The sequence below is a fragment of the Lycium ferocissimum genome, chromosome 5 (genome assembly GCF_029784015.1).
Source record: "Lycium ferocissimum isolate CSIRO_LF1 chromosome 5, AGI_CSIRO_Lferr_CH_V1, whole genome shotgun sequence".
NCBI lineage: Eukaryota > Viridiplantae > Streptophyta > Magnoliopsida > Solanales > Solanaceae > Lycium > Lycium ferocissimum.
Window position 1 is genome coordinate 8247544 of NC_081346.1, and position 15140 is coordinate 8262683.

A 15140-nucleotide genomic window follows, 5' to 3' on the forward strand; every position below is an offset into this window, starting at 1 on the left:
GAAAATCCGGTACAACCCATTCTATCGATTTGGAAAATAAAGTCTCATTGCGTCTGTTGCTTTGCTAGACACGACACTAAAATCGCCAAGACAAGAATCCAAACCGGTAATAAGACGGAAACACTCGGAATCCAAATACACACACACGATCAAATATCTTAAACTTTAAGCACTATCATTACTAGATGAAAGTTGCGATAAGATCAAGCAATGGAAAATACTATCACTCGGGTGGACATCGACCAAATCCATAAAGCTGTCCAAACACGCACCTTTTCAACAAGTCAGTTGAGAGACACTCAAAAAGGACAAAAATCAAACTCAAGAAAATGAAAATCACCCTCCACATACCACATTCAACCCGGTGTTCAAACTTAACGAGGATGTTCCTCTCTTGCTCTAAAAGAAAAATCAATGTCAACAAAAACCAAGAATTTACATAAGAATAAACCAAAAATGAGAATGAAAATAATTAACATATGCCATAATAAAAAATCGGCCCCTAATTTGGTACACAAATACTGCGTAATAGAAGAAAGAACCAAAACACATAGATTGCATAAAAACAAAAATTATTAACAAGAAAACACCAAAAAACCCAGAACACATAAATTAACTTAATTAAGAAGTTATGGAACGAGGATAACTTTATGCGAGACAGCATAACCCGATTTCAAAAAACCAATAACTCTCTTGGACCGGCGTATGTTGCCTCGAACAAACACGGTCTTCGTAGAAAACACGAGGTTACTAAACAAAAAAACACCAAAAATCTTAAACCAAAGCTTATAATCGGGAAAACATATAAACTATCATAAAAACCAACATTATTAAAAAAAAAACACGAAAATCATAACACACATGCATAACTTAAATCACGAAATTATGCGGAATACACATAATGTAGTTTCAAAAAACAAAAATTCTGTAAACGAGGCATATGCCGCCTCGCACAAACACATTCTTCACAAAAACCATTATTAAACAAAAACAACGACAACGAACATAAAACAGTATTGCTCACGGCAAAACTTCAAAGATTCGACGAAGAGAAAACCAAAACGCATATCAAAATCAACTAAAACATATTACGACATTCATAATACGACATTCAAAAAACCAAAATATATACATAAGGCAACGAAAACTAAAGTTCAAAAAATCATACGACTTTAACAAAACAACTATAATTTTAAATCAAAAAGGATCAATTAAATATAAAAAACGACGAAGACAAAGATATCAATTCAAAAAACAACAATTTAACATAAAAACAAATATTGAAACGAACGCAAAAGATCCAAATTCGTACCTAAATTTTGGAACGGATAAAACGACGCAAAAACGAAGGAGGAACGAAGAAGCAAAAAAAAGAAAAGGGGGAAATGACGAAATAGAAAGGGTTTTAATGGGGTAAGGGTAATTTTCAAAACTTTCATTAAGCAAAGGTAGCAGGCGAAAATTAAGAAGGCGTAAATGAGGGGCAAATATAAAGAAATGGCGAAAAGAAGGGCACTCCGCGCAAAAAAAAGCAATCTATAGAGCCAATCCAGGCAGGTCCAGTTATTGACTTGTGCGAGAGTTTGGCCCAATAACTTCTTCTCGGGTCAGCATCAGATCCCGTAGCATTGGCGCAAAAATCAAATAGATTTCCAATTTTATCCTCCTTTCCCGCTCTCTCTATCCCAATTCACAAACCCATTTCCCGCCAGATCCAAAAACACTTTACATTTATCCAAAACCCTAACACTCAAACCAAAACCAAAAGCAAAATCTAAACCAGAGAAAGAAAGCGAACAACAAACCTTAATCAACAATGAAGATCAGATCCATTAAGCTTAGAGAAGCTCACAAGAGCAGCAATAACGTTGGTTCGTTTTGCTCGGTTTTATGGGATCAACAAGGCGAACACATTGTCACTGCTTCTTCATCTGATACTTCAATTTGTATTCATGATGCGATTTTGCCAGCTAATCCTCCTAAAGTTGTTCGACATCATAGAGATGGCGTTACCGCTTTGGCTCTCAGCCCTAATTACACCTGTTTGGCTTCTGGATCTATTGACCATTCCGTCAAACTCTACAAATTTCCTGGTATTTGCTCACTTTTTTCTCTCCACTATCAAGATGGAAAGTAGAGTGATTTCGTTTTAGGAATAAGGAGTTTGCTTTATTTCATTTAGTTTTTGCTTGTTGGATTCCTGGTGGAGGCAAAATGATCGGTGTTTCTATAACCTGACTTACTGTAGCACATTAATTGAGGACAGCTAGCTGAAGTATTTGTTACTCCCTTTGTCTCAGTTTATGTGGCACAGTTCAAATTTCGAGAGTCAAACAATTTAATTTTGACCATGAATTCAAGCATGAAATTTTTATGTTTTTTTGAAGTAAAATTTTACATATTTTAAAACTACATAAAAATGTACTACTATAAGTCACAATTATTGATAATTCAAAATATGTAAAAGACATATGAAAAACTGCGGTAAAAAAACGCTTGTTTGAATCTCAAAAAACGAAAGGTGCCACATAAATTGGGACAGAGGGAGTGCTAACTTAGAGTGAACTACTTGAATGGCGTGGATAGTATTTCTGTTAATTTTTGTAATTTGTTATGCTTTATCATATATATAGCTGAATCTTGTGTTGATTTTTATGCTTTTATTTCCAAAACAAGAATGTTCCGGACAAGTGATCAATTATAATAATAATTTAAGGTGTTTTGTTTGAACATCCAGTTTTTTTTGTTCATAATGTTGAATTACTTACGCTGAATTAGTATTGTTGTCCCATTATCATTCTAACTAAAACATTGTCAATCTTTCCACGAATAAGTTGGTCCCTTCATACAAATCTTGTGTGACCACTGGTTCATGAAACCACTAACCATGCGATAGTGCATGTGACAATTACTTGCGTTTCTCTCTGAAGTAGGGAAGACACCCTTTCAATTCATAAGCTACATGTGAGTTGGGACTTGAGACCACATTATTCGTTAGTGGTCAACATCAGGTTGGGCAACAGGGTTAGTCTGAGAAGCTGAGCTGGTCTTGCTTGCTCCGTTTGTTTTATTTTCCAACATTTGTAGCTGCTAAGTATGATGAGAATTGTTACCTTCTCAAAAAAAAAAAAAAAAAAAAAAAAAGTATGATGTAGAATTTTAACATAGTATGATATGAAGAGAAACTAAAGGTGCATTTGGTCTTAATTCATTGGCACATACAAAGCTTGTCCTCATAAACTTTTTTTCTCGACCGCAATTTTAAGGGCTGAATTCTCTAATCAAACTCTGCTAACTCCCGAATTAAGTTCTGTAAGACTAGAAGGCGCCCAGCACCCTTTCGTATACTGCTTGAAGTGAAATGGTTGTCCCCATATCCTTACCCATTCACACCTCCTCCACACTGCACCTACATATAATATAAACAGAGAAAGATGAAGAAAAAGAAAAGAAAATAGTAGAAATATAGCTCAACTTCTTAATATCGTCCTGATCATCTCGATCTCGTTTTGCTTTCTGAAGTCTTTTGCTTGATTTGGTTCTTTTATGCTTCTGTGTACTCTAACTGCTCGAGACATCATTGTTAGTTAATTAACAGAACTGATCTGGAGATATAGTTCTTTAAATGCCTTAACAATCACTAACACCATTTTAATTTATATTTTAAACTTTGAATTGGCATGGAGTTTAATATGTTGATTTGGCTTATTTATCATATTATTGATAGTGGAAGATAAACAATAAAGTAATGGTCAAAAGTTGTTTGATTGAGAACAAATCACATCAAGGTTTAAAAGTTTAAATGAGTTTGAATTCTTGAAAGTTGCGAAATTAGAATAGATATGGAATGATATCAAACAATTCGAAATGTCTCAAAACGGGAAGACTCATATATATTGAAGCGGAGGCATATACTTGACTATTTATGCCAAATATGGAACATCTGATTTGTTAGTCCAGCTGCTCATCGACTTGCTGATTGCGATTGTCATTTGATTTGTTTGTTGTTTTTATTTTTGCATCAGCTGGGGAGTTCGAGACAAATATTACTAGATTTACATTGCCTATACGGGTGCTTGCTTTCAATAGATCTGGAACTATGCTGGCAGCTGCTGGTGACGATGACGGCATCAAACTTATAAATACCATTGATGGCTCGATTGCAAGAGTTCTTAAAGGACATAGAGGATCCATCACTGGCATAGCTTTTGATCCCAAAAGTGAATACCTGGCTTCAGCTGATTCAATTGGGACTGTCATGTTCTGGGAACTCCAGTCAGGGAAAACAATTCACGTCTTAAAAGGAATAGCTCCTGTCATTGGTTCTGATTTTTCTTCTATGAATATAGTTAGCTGGAGTCCTGATGGGGAGCTATTAGCTGTTCCTGGCTTGAAAAATGATGTGGTGATGTATGACAGAGACACTGCAGAAAAACTGTTTTCTCTTAGAGGTGATCATGTGCAGCCCATTTGCTATTTATCTTGGTCACCAAATGGAAAGTACATGGCTACTTCTGGACTAGATAGACAGATTTTGATATGGGATGTTGATAAGAAACAAGATATTGATCGGCAGAAATTCGAGAACAGGGTAACTTGTATGGCGTGGAAACCAATTGGCAATGCATTGGCAATAGTTGACATCATGGGAAAGTATGGTGTCTGGGACTCAGCTGTACCCTCTTCAATGAAATCTCCCACGGAAGACATCCCTGGTTTAAGTTCTAAAAATGGACATGGTCTTCTTTTCTATGATGAAGAGGAAGAGAACGCAAGTGTATCTGGTAGTTTAAGTGATCTTGGAGAAGATAGTCAAGATGAATCTGAATCGTTTAGCAGAAAAAGATTACGCAAACAGCATAGTTATCCTGATGATTGGGAAGAAGACACTAATGAAGAGTTGGAGTTACTTCCAAAAGTTGAACCTCGTAAGAAAGCTCCTCATGGTCACAGGGATCGTTCAGATAATAAAGGAAATGAGCTCAAGAATGTGCCAGTTTCTGCAGGGCCAAAAATGCAAGAAGCTATTCAACCAGGCGCGACTCCACAGCAGCCTGGCAAAAGACGTTTTCTTTGTTACAGCATGCTTGGCAGTATAACCACGATGGAGCATGATGGATACTCTCACATAGAGGTATTGCAGCTTGCTTGCTTGTTTTGTGTTTGTGTCCTGTCTTTATTTCTATTCCAAAACGTTACTCCTGTTAGTTATTTTATTCTTATTATACAAAATTGAGTTTTGAGCTTGTTTTCCACAACCATCTTCACTCTCAAGTGATTGGCTTTTAACTGTGTCATGGCTAGAAACTGTGATTGTCAATTTGTCATCAAAACTAACAAGGGAAAATACAGCTATCAATAATTGGTGCATGCAATGTTGAAAGGGAAATTCATCTTATGTTTTACCATAGACCTATATATGAATGAGTTATTCAGCTAACATGATAACTTCCATGCAGATTGATTTTCATGACACAAGCAGTGGCCCCCGAGTCCCTGCAATGACCGATTATTTTGGTTTCACAATGGCTTCATTAAATGAAAATGGAAGCGTATTTGCAAATCCATGCAAGGGTGAAAAGAATATGAGTACACTCATGTATCGACCTTTCAGTACCTGGGCTAATAACAGTGAGGTTAGTGATTTAATCTGTTATTCCATATGCGTACATCAGAAGTATGTGTATGCCAAAATGTTTCAGAATTATGAAACTTATTACTTCTGGTGGCCAACTTTAATTTCCTTATGCAACATCAGTGGTCAATGCGGTTTGAAGAGGAAGAAGTAAGAGCAGTTGCACTAGGAACTGGTTGGGTAGCTGCCATTACAAGTTGTAATTTTCTTCGCATCTTCACTGAGGGTGGCCTGCAGGTATATATATTCAGATACTGTTTGCTTGGGATTTGCAAGTTGGTTCCGTTTGCGTAAAAAATAATCTCCCTTAGTTTCAAATTGAATTTGTTTCTTGGCAAGCATTTCCAGTAGTTATAATGGATTGGTTGTTGGTTTATTTATATTTTTGATTATTTAATATAAGTTGTGAAAATGGTCACCGTTTTAGCACTACCCAAAATAAACTTATGACATCAACTTGAAATAGATGGAGTATTTGAAATGTCATAATCGATCTTTTGATTGTTCTGTAAATGATAACTGAGACAGTTCTTTTTCTTTGTTTGGTTTGAAATACAAGAGACATATTCTTTCCCTTGATGGACCAGTGGTTACTGCGGCTGGCTTTAAGGATGAACTTGTCGTTGTCACACATGCATCTCCCCCTCTTCCCTCTAATGAACAGGTATAGTTCATTGTTATGTCATGTGGTTAAGTTATTTTATTTATGTGTTGATATGCCTTGTAAAACCCTTAATAGTTATTAGAATATGAAGAATTATGTCAATAAGGATATATAGTGGTTGCTTAATAAAATAATACATTAGGTCAATTTTGAAGTTGCGTCACATTATATTTCCTATCAAAAAGTTAAGTCACAGTAGATCTTTACAAATTACAAACTGATTAATTGAAATGTCCTTGTTCATGGTGTGCTCTGATCAGATTTTCCCGCTCTGAATGGTCACTAAAGTCATGTCATTAATTAATACTTCTTTTCTTAAACAATGAATTTAATAAATTCTAACCTTGTCTAGGCTTATGCGTATTACCTAGAACATAGTAATAGATTCCAATGCTTGAACATAGTAAAAAACACTTGTACTTTGAATGTTTATCCTGTCTCTTCCATATGTTTTTGTCTTGGTATGAAGAAAATAAATGTAGTCCAAATAAAATGGATGGAGCTCAAGACATAATTTAGGGTTTACTAAAAAAGAGTTACTACCAGGGCAGATCTTAACTATATTCATATTGAACGGAGATCACATGATTTCAACAATATATAGTTGTTTCTTCAGTTTCACTTGACTTTGATTTTCTAGTTGAACTTTGATATATGCAAGTATTATTTGGACTGATCTATTAATGACAATTGGAGAAGAGGTGTACTGGTCTATTGATAATAGAACTATTTGAATTATCATACAGATTCTCGAATTTAGAGTCTTCAATATTCGTATTGGAACACTACTTCACCGAGGAAGACTTCCATTGACTCCTGGTTCATGTCTATCATGGTTTGGTTTTAGTGAAGAAGGGCATCTTAGTTCTTTTGACTCTAAGGTGAGAAAAGTATTTGGCATTAATTCTGAGGCCAGTGGTTTATCTTAAGATTGCCTAAACTGAAGTCGGTTGCTCAACAACTGCAAATGTAGGGTGTACTAAGGGTCTTCACTAATCAATATGGTGGCAGTTGGCTTCCACTTTTCAGGTATAATAACCTCCATTTGTCCACTGCTAACTGCATTGATTTTACAAATACTTGTTCGTTTACAAATTAGAAATTTCAGTGCCAGCAAATTGAAGAAGCCGGAAGAGAACTATTGGGTTGTAGGGTTAAACACAAGCAAGTTGTTCTGTGTCATTTGCAAATCTCCTGACTCCTTTCCAGAGGTATGATGCTTTTTTGCTGTGTTTTCTTGCCTTGTTTGCTATAGCACCTCTCTAATCATCTGGTTGTGTTTTCAGGCCACTCCTAAACCTATTCTCTCACTGTTGGATCTTTCATTTCCTCTTGCTTCATCTGATCTTGGAGCAGAAAACCTGGAGAATGAATTTATACTGAATAACATGCATCTCCACCGGGTATGTGCTTAGATTTCCTTACACCTTCCAGAAAAATCAGTGGAAATTCGTGTTGATATGCTGTTTGCTGGATTGGCATTCAGATTCAGAGCACAGTTGAAGAAATGGAAGCTGCTGGTGAGGACACCAGTTTGCTTGATGATGAGGCTTTTAATACTGAAGCCGCTCTTGATCGATGCATCCTGAGGCTCATTGCATCCTGCTGCAATGGTCAGTTTCCTGTGAAGTTGGATGCAGCAAGTTCAGAATACTTCGGTTTCCTACTTTCATTTTGTTTTCTTAAATTCTGATATCAGCTTCTTTTCCCTCTTTTATCAGGTGATAAGCTAGTCAGAGCTACTGAACTCGTAAAACTTTTGGCTTTGGAAAAATCAGTCAAAGGTGCTATAAAGCTTGTTACAGCACTGAAACTGCCAAATTTGGCAGAGCGCTTTAATGCCATATTGGAGGTAGGGTTGGTGACCTCCATAGAAGCATTTGATTGTCATATATTTGTTACTTCACGTTATTTGAGTTTCATTCTTGTTACATTGTATTTCTACAGGAAAGATTGAATAAAGAAACATCTGGTAGTGCAATTCCTGTATCGACTGAGTTGAAATGTGATACCTCTTTTAATGCTCATGCTGCATTAACCAAGTCCCATGTTACGGTTGAAAGCAGCAAAAGATTGGAATCACAGGATTCTCCATCCCTAAATTTGTTAGCTTCTTCTGGTACGAAAAAACGGTCTCTGGAGGAACCAATCAAGGATGTAAATGTAGAGACAGAAAATGCTAAAGCCAGAAAATTGGAAATGGCAAGGGAGTTCAAAAGTGCATTTGATATGAAGAAGGCTAAGAAAGTGAAGGATGAAAAGGATAAGGTGGATGAAGTGAAGAATGAAAGAAAATTAGAAGATGCAAATGAACTGCAAGATGGACAAGATAAGAATGGAGAAGCCAATAAGGTAACAGCACAACGCCCCTCTAATCCATTTGCAAAGTCATCGAACAAGAAGGAAAGTACATCCTTGTTTGATTCCCTAAAGAAAAAGGTGAAAGCTGACAGATGATGCCTTTGTGACTGAAATGACTAGGAGCATTTTTCCCAAGTTGCTTGTAGTAGAGAAAGTTGTATATGATTAATATATTAGGCTTGTGGTAGTTCTTGTATCTATTTAAACAATACAGTGTGGAAACAGTTGACAAGACTCAAGAGTTGAATCTGATACTTTGCAATAATGCTGAAATGAGCATCCACTTACATCGTTAAGTTGCTCATTGCTGGCTGGTTAAAAAGTAGTAGTCCATGTAACATCCCATTGCCCATTATTCATTGTCAACAATGTTGAGTTGCGTGTTCGGGTGACTTTTTCTGAGAGTGATAATTATGTCCTTCAATGTACTTATTTAGCATGTTGAAGAGCACATGATTAATTTAATCTTTCTCTACCTTTTTTCAAATCAAATGTATTTTTAACTGTTATTATTTAGGCTGTAATTAACACTGTATAGATTGTTACACAGTGACTACTAATATGGAGATTAATTACTTTTTAAAACGGCATTTCATTGATTTAAATAATTAAATTCCCATATTTTTGATACACGTAATTTTTTTTTCTCACATAAAACAACACATAAATGGAATTAAATGCTGTAATATTTTGAGAATTTTATGTTGGGATTAATTTTAATTTTTTAGAATCTTGTGTTGGGATTAATTTTCCAGACACCATTTAGCCAATCATCCCAACTTTCAAACACAACTTCCTAACAGTGTGGAAAGGGTTAGAGATTTTTGATGATTTTAATAATCTCACACGCTAAGAAAATCAACTGCTTACTCGTACACACAAACACACCTACCAGAAAACCATCAATACAAGCCAAGGTAACCCAAAAGCCAAAAACGGAGAGTTGTTCAAAAAAAGCCCGTATTTCTTCAGCAATGGCTCAGGTCTCAATCTCCTTAAATAATTTCCCCGACAACTGCGAAGAAGTCGACGTTATGGAACACCAAAACGCTGTCGTACAAGACCTCGACTCTTCTTCTCCTTACTGGCCTCACGATTTCCATAACTTCGACGGCCCAGATCTCTTCGATTCCTCTCGCCGCCGCCAAATCTCTTCGGCTTCTCGGCAGAGAACCAATTTTGCCGTAAACGACGACGTTTCAGAACCTGATTCCGTGGATCTTTTGGACCGCGAGAACCAAGTTAACTTTGTTATGGACATGTTCCAGCAACGCGTTGAACAATCTCAATCTTCGACACGTGTCGTTTTGGGCCCTGATTTGCTCCGTGCCGAGCCCGAATTCGGTGTGGTTGAAGAGAATGAGTTTGTGGGCTTGAGTAGCTTAGACCTAGATTTTGGGCTAGGGTTAGGTAACGATAGTTCTGGGTTTCATGTTGAAGATTGTGATGTCCCAGAGCAGTTTGTTAGTGGGTTGAGGATTGTGGATATTGAATCTGACTCGGATCCTGATGAGAACTGCGTTGTAGGCAGATTATTCAATGTGAATGAAGCTGATGGCGATGACGAAGAGGAGAATATTCGTGGTAATGAGAGTGATGATGACCCGAGCGTTAGGCTGTGTTGGGATTCATTCCAATTGGAGGATCATAGGGATGTGAATAATGAAGACTTTGAGTGGGAAGAAATTGATGGAAGAGTTGATGAAAGAGAGATTCTAAGCATGTTTTTAGACGATGACGAGGAAATAACTGAATCTGCTGTTGCTCGAGAGGAGGAAAGAGCTACGGAGTTGGAAAATTTGGAGTGGGAGTTTCTGTTGAATGTTCACAATTTGGAGCCTGACCCGGAAATTGGAAATGGAGGGTTTGATTTTGGTCGTCATATTGATCAAGACGATTACAATTACACTGCTGAGTATGAGCTGTTGTTTGGACAGTTTGCAGAGGGGGAGAATGGTTTAGTTGGTGGAAGACCACCAGCTTCGAAGACGGTTGTTAGAGACCTTCCAACTGTGGATGTGAGTAAAGAGGATTTAGAAAAGAACGATGCTACTTGTGCTATCTGCAAGGATGAGATGAATTTGGGAGAAAAGGCTAGACAGTTACCATGTGCTCATAGGTATCATGGTGACTGTATATTGCCTTGGCTTGGGATTAGGAACACCTGTCCAGTTTGTCGACACGAGTTGCCCACTGATGATCCTGACTATGAGCGGAGGAAAACATTCCAGACACAGACACAGAGCATTGATCAACTTGAACTTTGGAACAGGAGCGTTGAGCAACTTGAATGGAGGTATAGTTTTTGTATTTAGATTGTTTGTTTGAAAGCGTTCAACCCCTAGACTAATGCATCCTTTGTTGGAATTAGTTGTTGGTGTGCTAAAATTAAAGTTGTTGATAGAGTAGATGATTTTGATGTTAATACCATATGGATTTCTTATGCCTTCACCATTATATGTTGTTGAAAACTTTGTATATAGAGCAAGTTCAGAGAAGGATGAATTATCTATTTAATTTGATTTTTCTTAGCTAATTTACTTTTACACTGTATAGATTGTAGAAAGCTCACGGATTATAAGACTCATTGGTATTCATCAATCAGTTTTCTGTAGCTCTTATGTTTGAACCATGTGAAAGTAATTTCAAGCTTGGAGGGGGAAAAAGTCCTTGTTTTTTTGGCCAAATACCTAGATATCCCTCAAACTTGGCACGAGTTGTTTGTCAGACGCTCCAACTTAACCAGTGACCAAATAGACACCCCTGTTTGACATTAGTGTCACATGAGCACCTCACACCCACATAGCAAATAGTGTGGTTTACACTTGCATTTGGCTGCATGAAAAGCTTAAGTTATGATCTCTTTTTTTTTTTTTTTTTTTTTTTTTTCTTTTAAATATTTCACCATTCCTTCTCCAAAATTTCCGGTGAGAGATGAAAAGAAAAAATAAACTACTGAAAAGATATAAGCTAGTGCTATCCGATGAGTCCCAGTGGGTTTTCCCGGTTAGGCTCTTTCTTGGTGATGGTGAAGGTGATAGTCCTCTGTCTGGAATAAAAGGGGAAGAGAGAAAATGCAAGGGTGGGTATTTGTTGCCACCGGAGAATTTCCGGGCCATGTCCGTCGAGGCGAACATTTCTGACATACAAATTCGCCATCCAAATGAACCCAAATGGATCATACTCAATACTTTCTATCCCACCATCTACACTTACACGTTAGCGTGTATATAAATAAGCACAAGCCAATAAATAATGAAGAAGAAACCTTTCAGAATCTGTGTGCTTTAACAGTCGGATTAACTCTTCTATCCTTGAACTTAGCTCTTCTATCCTTGACGTAGCTCTTTCGCCATCTTTTTCACATCCAGAAGCTCAGATTATGCTCGAGTTTTTCTGACGCTGCTACTCTTTCTGCTCATTGAATCGCCCCAGGTCTCTTCTTGCCATGTGAAGTTGGCTCGTTCTTGGATATGGCTTCTGATAGAGTATTTTAGTTAAGCATGCAAAATTAAGGTTAGTTCACGAGAAAGGCTCAAATGATGCAAATTAATTCTTCATAATTTTGAAATGAATGGGGGGATCGTTTGATGCCTTCTGTGCTGCATACGAAGGGCGGGAGCTGCTGAAGAGTGAAGGGGCAGTTTCAAAGAAGAAGAATAAAGGGGGGTTGTTCTGTTTTTGGATTTTTTTCTTCTGTCTACACGTTTTTTTTTAAACACGTGTCTTTATTTAATTCGTTCTTTGACACAGCATCAGCGTGCAATTTTCACCATCTGATTTTGCTGTTGTGTTTAAGAGACACACTTTTGTCGCTTTGAAGTGTCTATTTGGTCACTTGTTTACTTGGAGTGTCTACTGACAAATCATGCCAAGTTTGAGGGGCTATCTAGGTATTTGGCCTTTTTTCCTCTCTTTTTACAGATGTTTAAGTTGAGGTATTCTTTCTTGTTTTGATCATGGATTCTCCATTTGTCACTCAAGACTGGAATATTTGGAAATTGAGGACCAAGGAGTCATTTAGAAAAAAAAGGAGTCATTGACGGTGAGAATCTTTATTTAAAAATTGATCATAAGTAAAACAACAATCACTTTGGAAGACAACCAAAATTGGATGCTTGTTAGGAAAGCCATCTATAGCACATCTATATTATCATAAAAGCACAAAAATATCCTTCAAATGTTGAAGGACTTTTATACCCTTTATTATTTCATTAATTTGTACAAGAACATACAAGGAAAGGACATAACTGGAATAATACACATTAGGATACAAAATTATAGTAAACTAGGAAGTTAACTCACGATATAATTGCTCTAATCATATTTGGAACCTAACTCAAGTTCCTAATACTTGATCCTAATGTGCACTATTCCTGTTGTTAATAAGAAGTCCCAATTAGTCATTTTCAAAAAAAAAAAAAAAGAAGTCCCAATTAGTCTGATTATATAAAAACAAAGAGACCTATATATAATGAACTAAAGACTAATTGTAAGCTAACTAGAATCTAAATAGAACAAAATAATTCATATTGGATAACAACAGAATATCAAGAACTATTCAATTACTCCGATGGTTTAATCTCTGTATTATTAGTAATTATCTCAAATTATTTTTGTATGTTGGTCTAAAGTAATCATTACTTATTCTAGCTTTTTGGTGTTTCATTAAAAAATTAGCACAACTTGAATTTGCAGAAGATTAATTAATGAAGATTTCTATCCGACATTATTTTCTTTTATTTTGTTGGTTGTTAATTCTTCTTAAGTTCTCGAAAAGTTTATTATAAATGTGGGAGATATAGTGATTCGCCACCACTTTTATTCGCAGATGTTGAAATACAAATAGAGGCGAGGACATATAGATAGTGGTATTTATAATGAAAAATATTTGTAACAAGTCAAATGTTAGGTAGAATTTGCTTAACTACTTTTTGGTTACTGGTTCAAGGCTTTCATTATTTAGAGGGAGAAGGAAGGAAGGAAGAACAACATAAAAAGAAGAGAAAAAAGATAGGGTGGTGATATTAATTAGAAGAATGGATGACAATATGTGTTAATAAATTGTAAAGCCGACTAATATATTAAAGGTAAGTGCAAAATCATAACAAGAAGCGAGTTTTATGGTTCAATCTGCAAAGTCTTCTAATTATGCTCATGGAAGTCTTTCTTTCGCACATTATTCATACAAATAACCAATAAATATGGTGTGAATTAGCTAAAAAAGTTAGTTTCTTTTATATCTTTATACATGGCATGGTATCAATACTTTTTTGGTTATAAATATTCACATATATACGTAAGCTATTAGTTGCATCTATATATTGTATATTTTAATATCTGCCATCTTACATTAACGTCTAGATTTCCAGATTTTCTCACCCCGTGTCTGGGAATTACGTGCGAGGCACGTACGTAGAAACTAGTTTTATCATACATGCAAAATATGTTGGTCTTTGCTTAATAACAGTGGCAGTTAAGTGTTTTAGATCTGAGAGCATGTATGAACAAGCTTGTGAATATCTAATCATAGTTTCTGAGCCTAGCATGACAATAATGAGGCTGTACATGGCTAAATCAGGATCAACTCTAGCACTAGTTCAATTTTAGCATGTATTTTTGCTGTGTTTCTGTTTCATCCGTGTTTGTATTTTGTTGCTATCAAGACATCACATCAATTTCGTTGCTACAATTCCAAGTACTATGCTTTTATGACCACATTAGCATTTACTGCAATATATGATTTTTGAATGTAATTTAAAGATTGTATGTCATCATTGGTGCAGCAGGAGACGGTAGGTTTAGTTCATCATGTACAGTTTCAGTTGCTTCACAACTTGGCAGGGTAAAAAGGAGATTTCTCACTGGGCCTGTTGAGTATTTGCAATCAGCGTGCACCTTCCCCCAATGCCATCAGGCAGTGAATGACTGAAGAGCACTGGTAGAGTGAGTGTATAGCCAACAAGGGTGATGGGCAAGTTGGTCAAGGCTGGAGGGAGCTTTATGGAAATTTGTTTGGATTACTAAACCTTTGTTCTGGAGCCATTGGAAACCTTAATCCCTTCTGTTTGTTTATATTCTTATGAGAGTGAATTTATTAAGTTACAGATCATGGGGAAAGTTTAAATGGTGCTTGGTAGCTGTAGGCTAAAATCTGGAGAAGTGCAGAGTTTGTCTCGTCTAGATGTATTATAGGGCATACTGCAAACACAAGTTATAGTCTTGCCAACTTGTACATTATTGTTCTTGAATTTCTAGTTTGATGCTGAAAATTAGTGATGTTGCACTGTGTTATGCCATACATATTCGCATTGATACCACATGTTTAACTTGGTTCTCTTTGAAAAGTATGAAGATGAACAAAAATGTTCATTTCCTTGACTCCGATTCATATTTTTCATAGAGAAATGTCTGATAAAAAATTCCTTTTCTTAGGAAAACATGCAAGATTCGTCACTACAAAAAGGATAATGGTAACCC

General features: G+C 36.3%; 2 protein-coding genes across 9 annotated transcripts; both read left to right on the plus strand.

The window, feature by feature from the left end:
- The first annotated feature begins 1693 nt into the window (after window positions 1–1693).
- LOC132055797 (protein ENHANCER OF LHP1 1) lies at window positions 1694–9040 on the plus strand. The gene is made up of 12 exons (XM_059447784.1): window positions 1694–2093; window positions 4026–5134; window positions 5460–5636; window positions 5759–5872; window positions 6195–6299; window positions 7046–7180; window positions 7273–7328; window positions 7408–7510; window positions 7586–7702; window positions 7786–7912; window positions 8021–8151; window positions 8247–9040. The coding sequence occupies exons 1-12, from the start codon at window positions 1817–1819 to the stop codon at window positions 8754–8756; spliced, it is 2961 nt and encodes a 986-aa protein (XP_059303767.1). The 5' UTR covers window positions 1694–1816; the 3' UTR covers window positions 8757–9040.
- Window positions 9041–9465: 425 nt separating this feature from the next.
- On the plus strand, window positions 9466–14946 carry LOC132055799 (uncharacterized). 8 transcript variants are annotated; one of them, XM_059447790.1, is made up of 4 exons: window positions 9466–10956; window positions 12096–12176; window positions 12460–12553; window positions 14447–14946. In XM_059447790.1, exons 1-2 carry the CDS (start codon window positions 9488–9490, stop codon window positions 12112–12114), a joined length of 1488 nt encoding a protein of 495 aa, XP_059303773.1. In that variant the 5' UTR covers window positions 9466–9487; the 3' UTR covers window positions 12115–12176; window positions 12460–12553; window positions 14447–14946. The 8 variants fall into 8 exon arrangements, with proteins under 8 accessions (XP_059303773.1, XP_059303774.1, XP_059303770.1 ...); XM_059447791.1 differs by having other exon boundaries at window positions 14450–14946; XM_059447787.1 differs by lacking the exon at window positions 12460–12553.
- The last annotated feature ends 194 nt before the right edge of the window (window positions 14947–15140 follow it).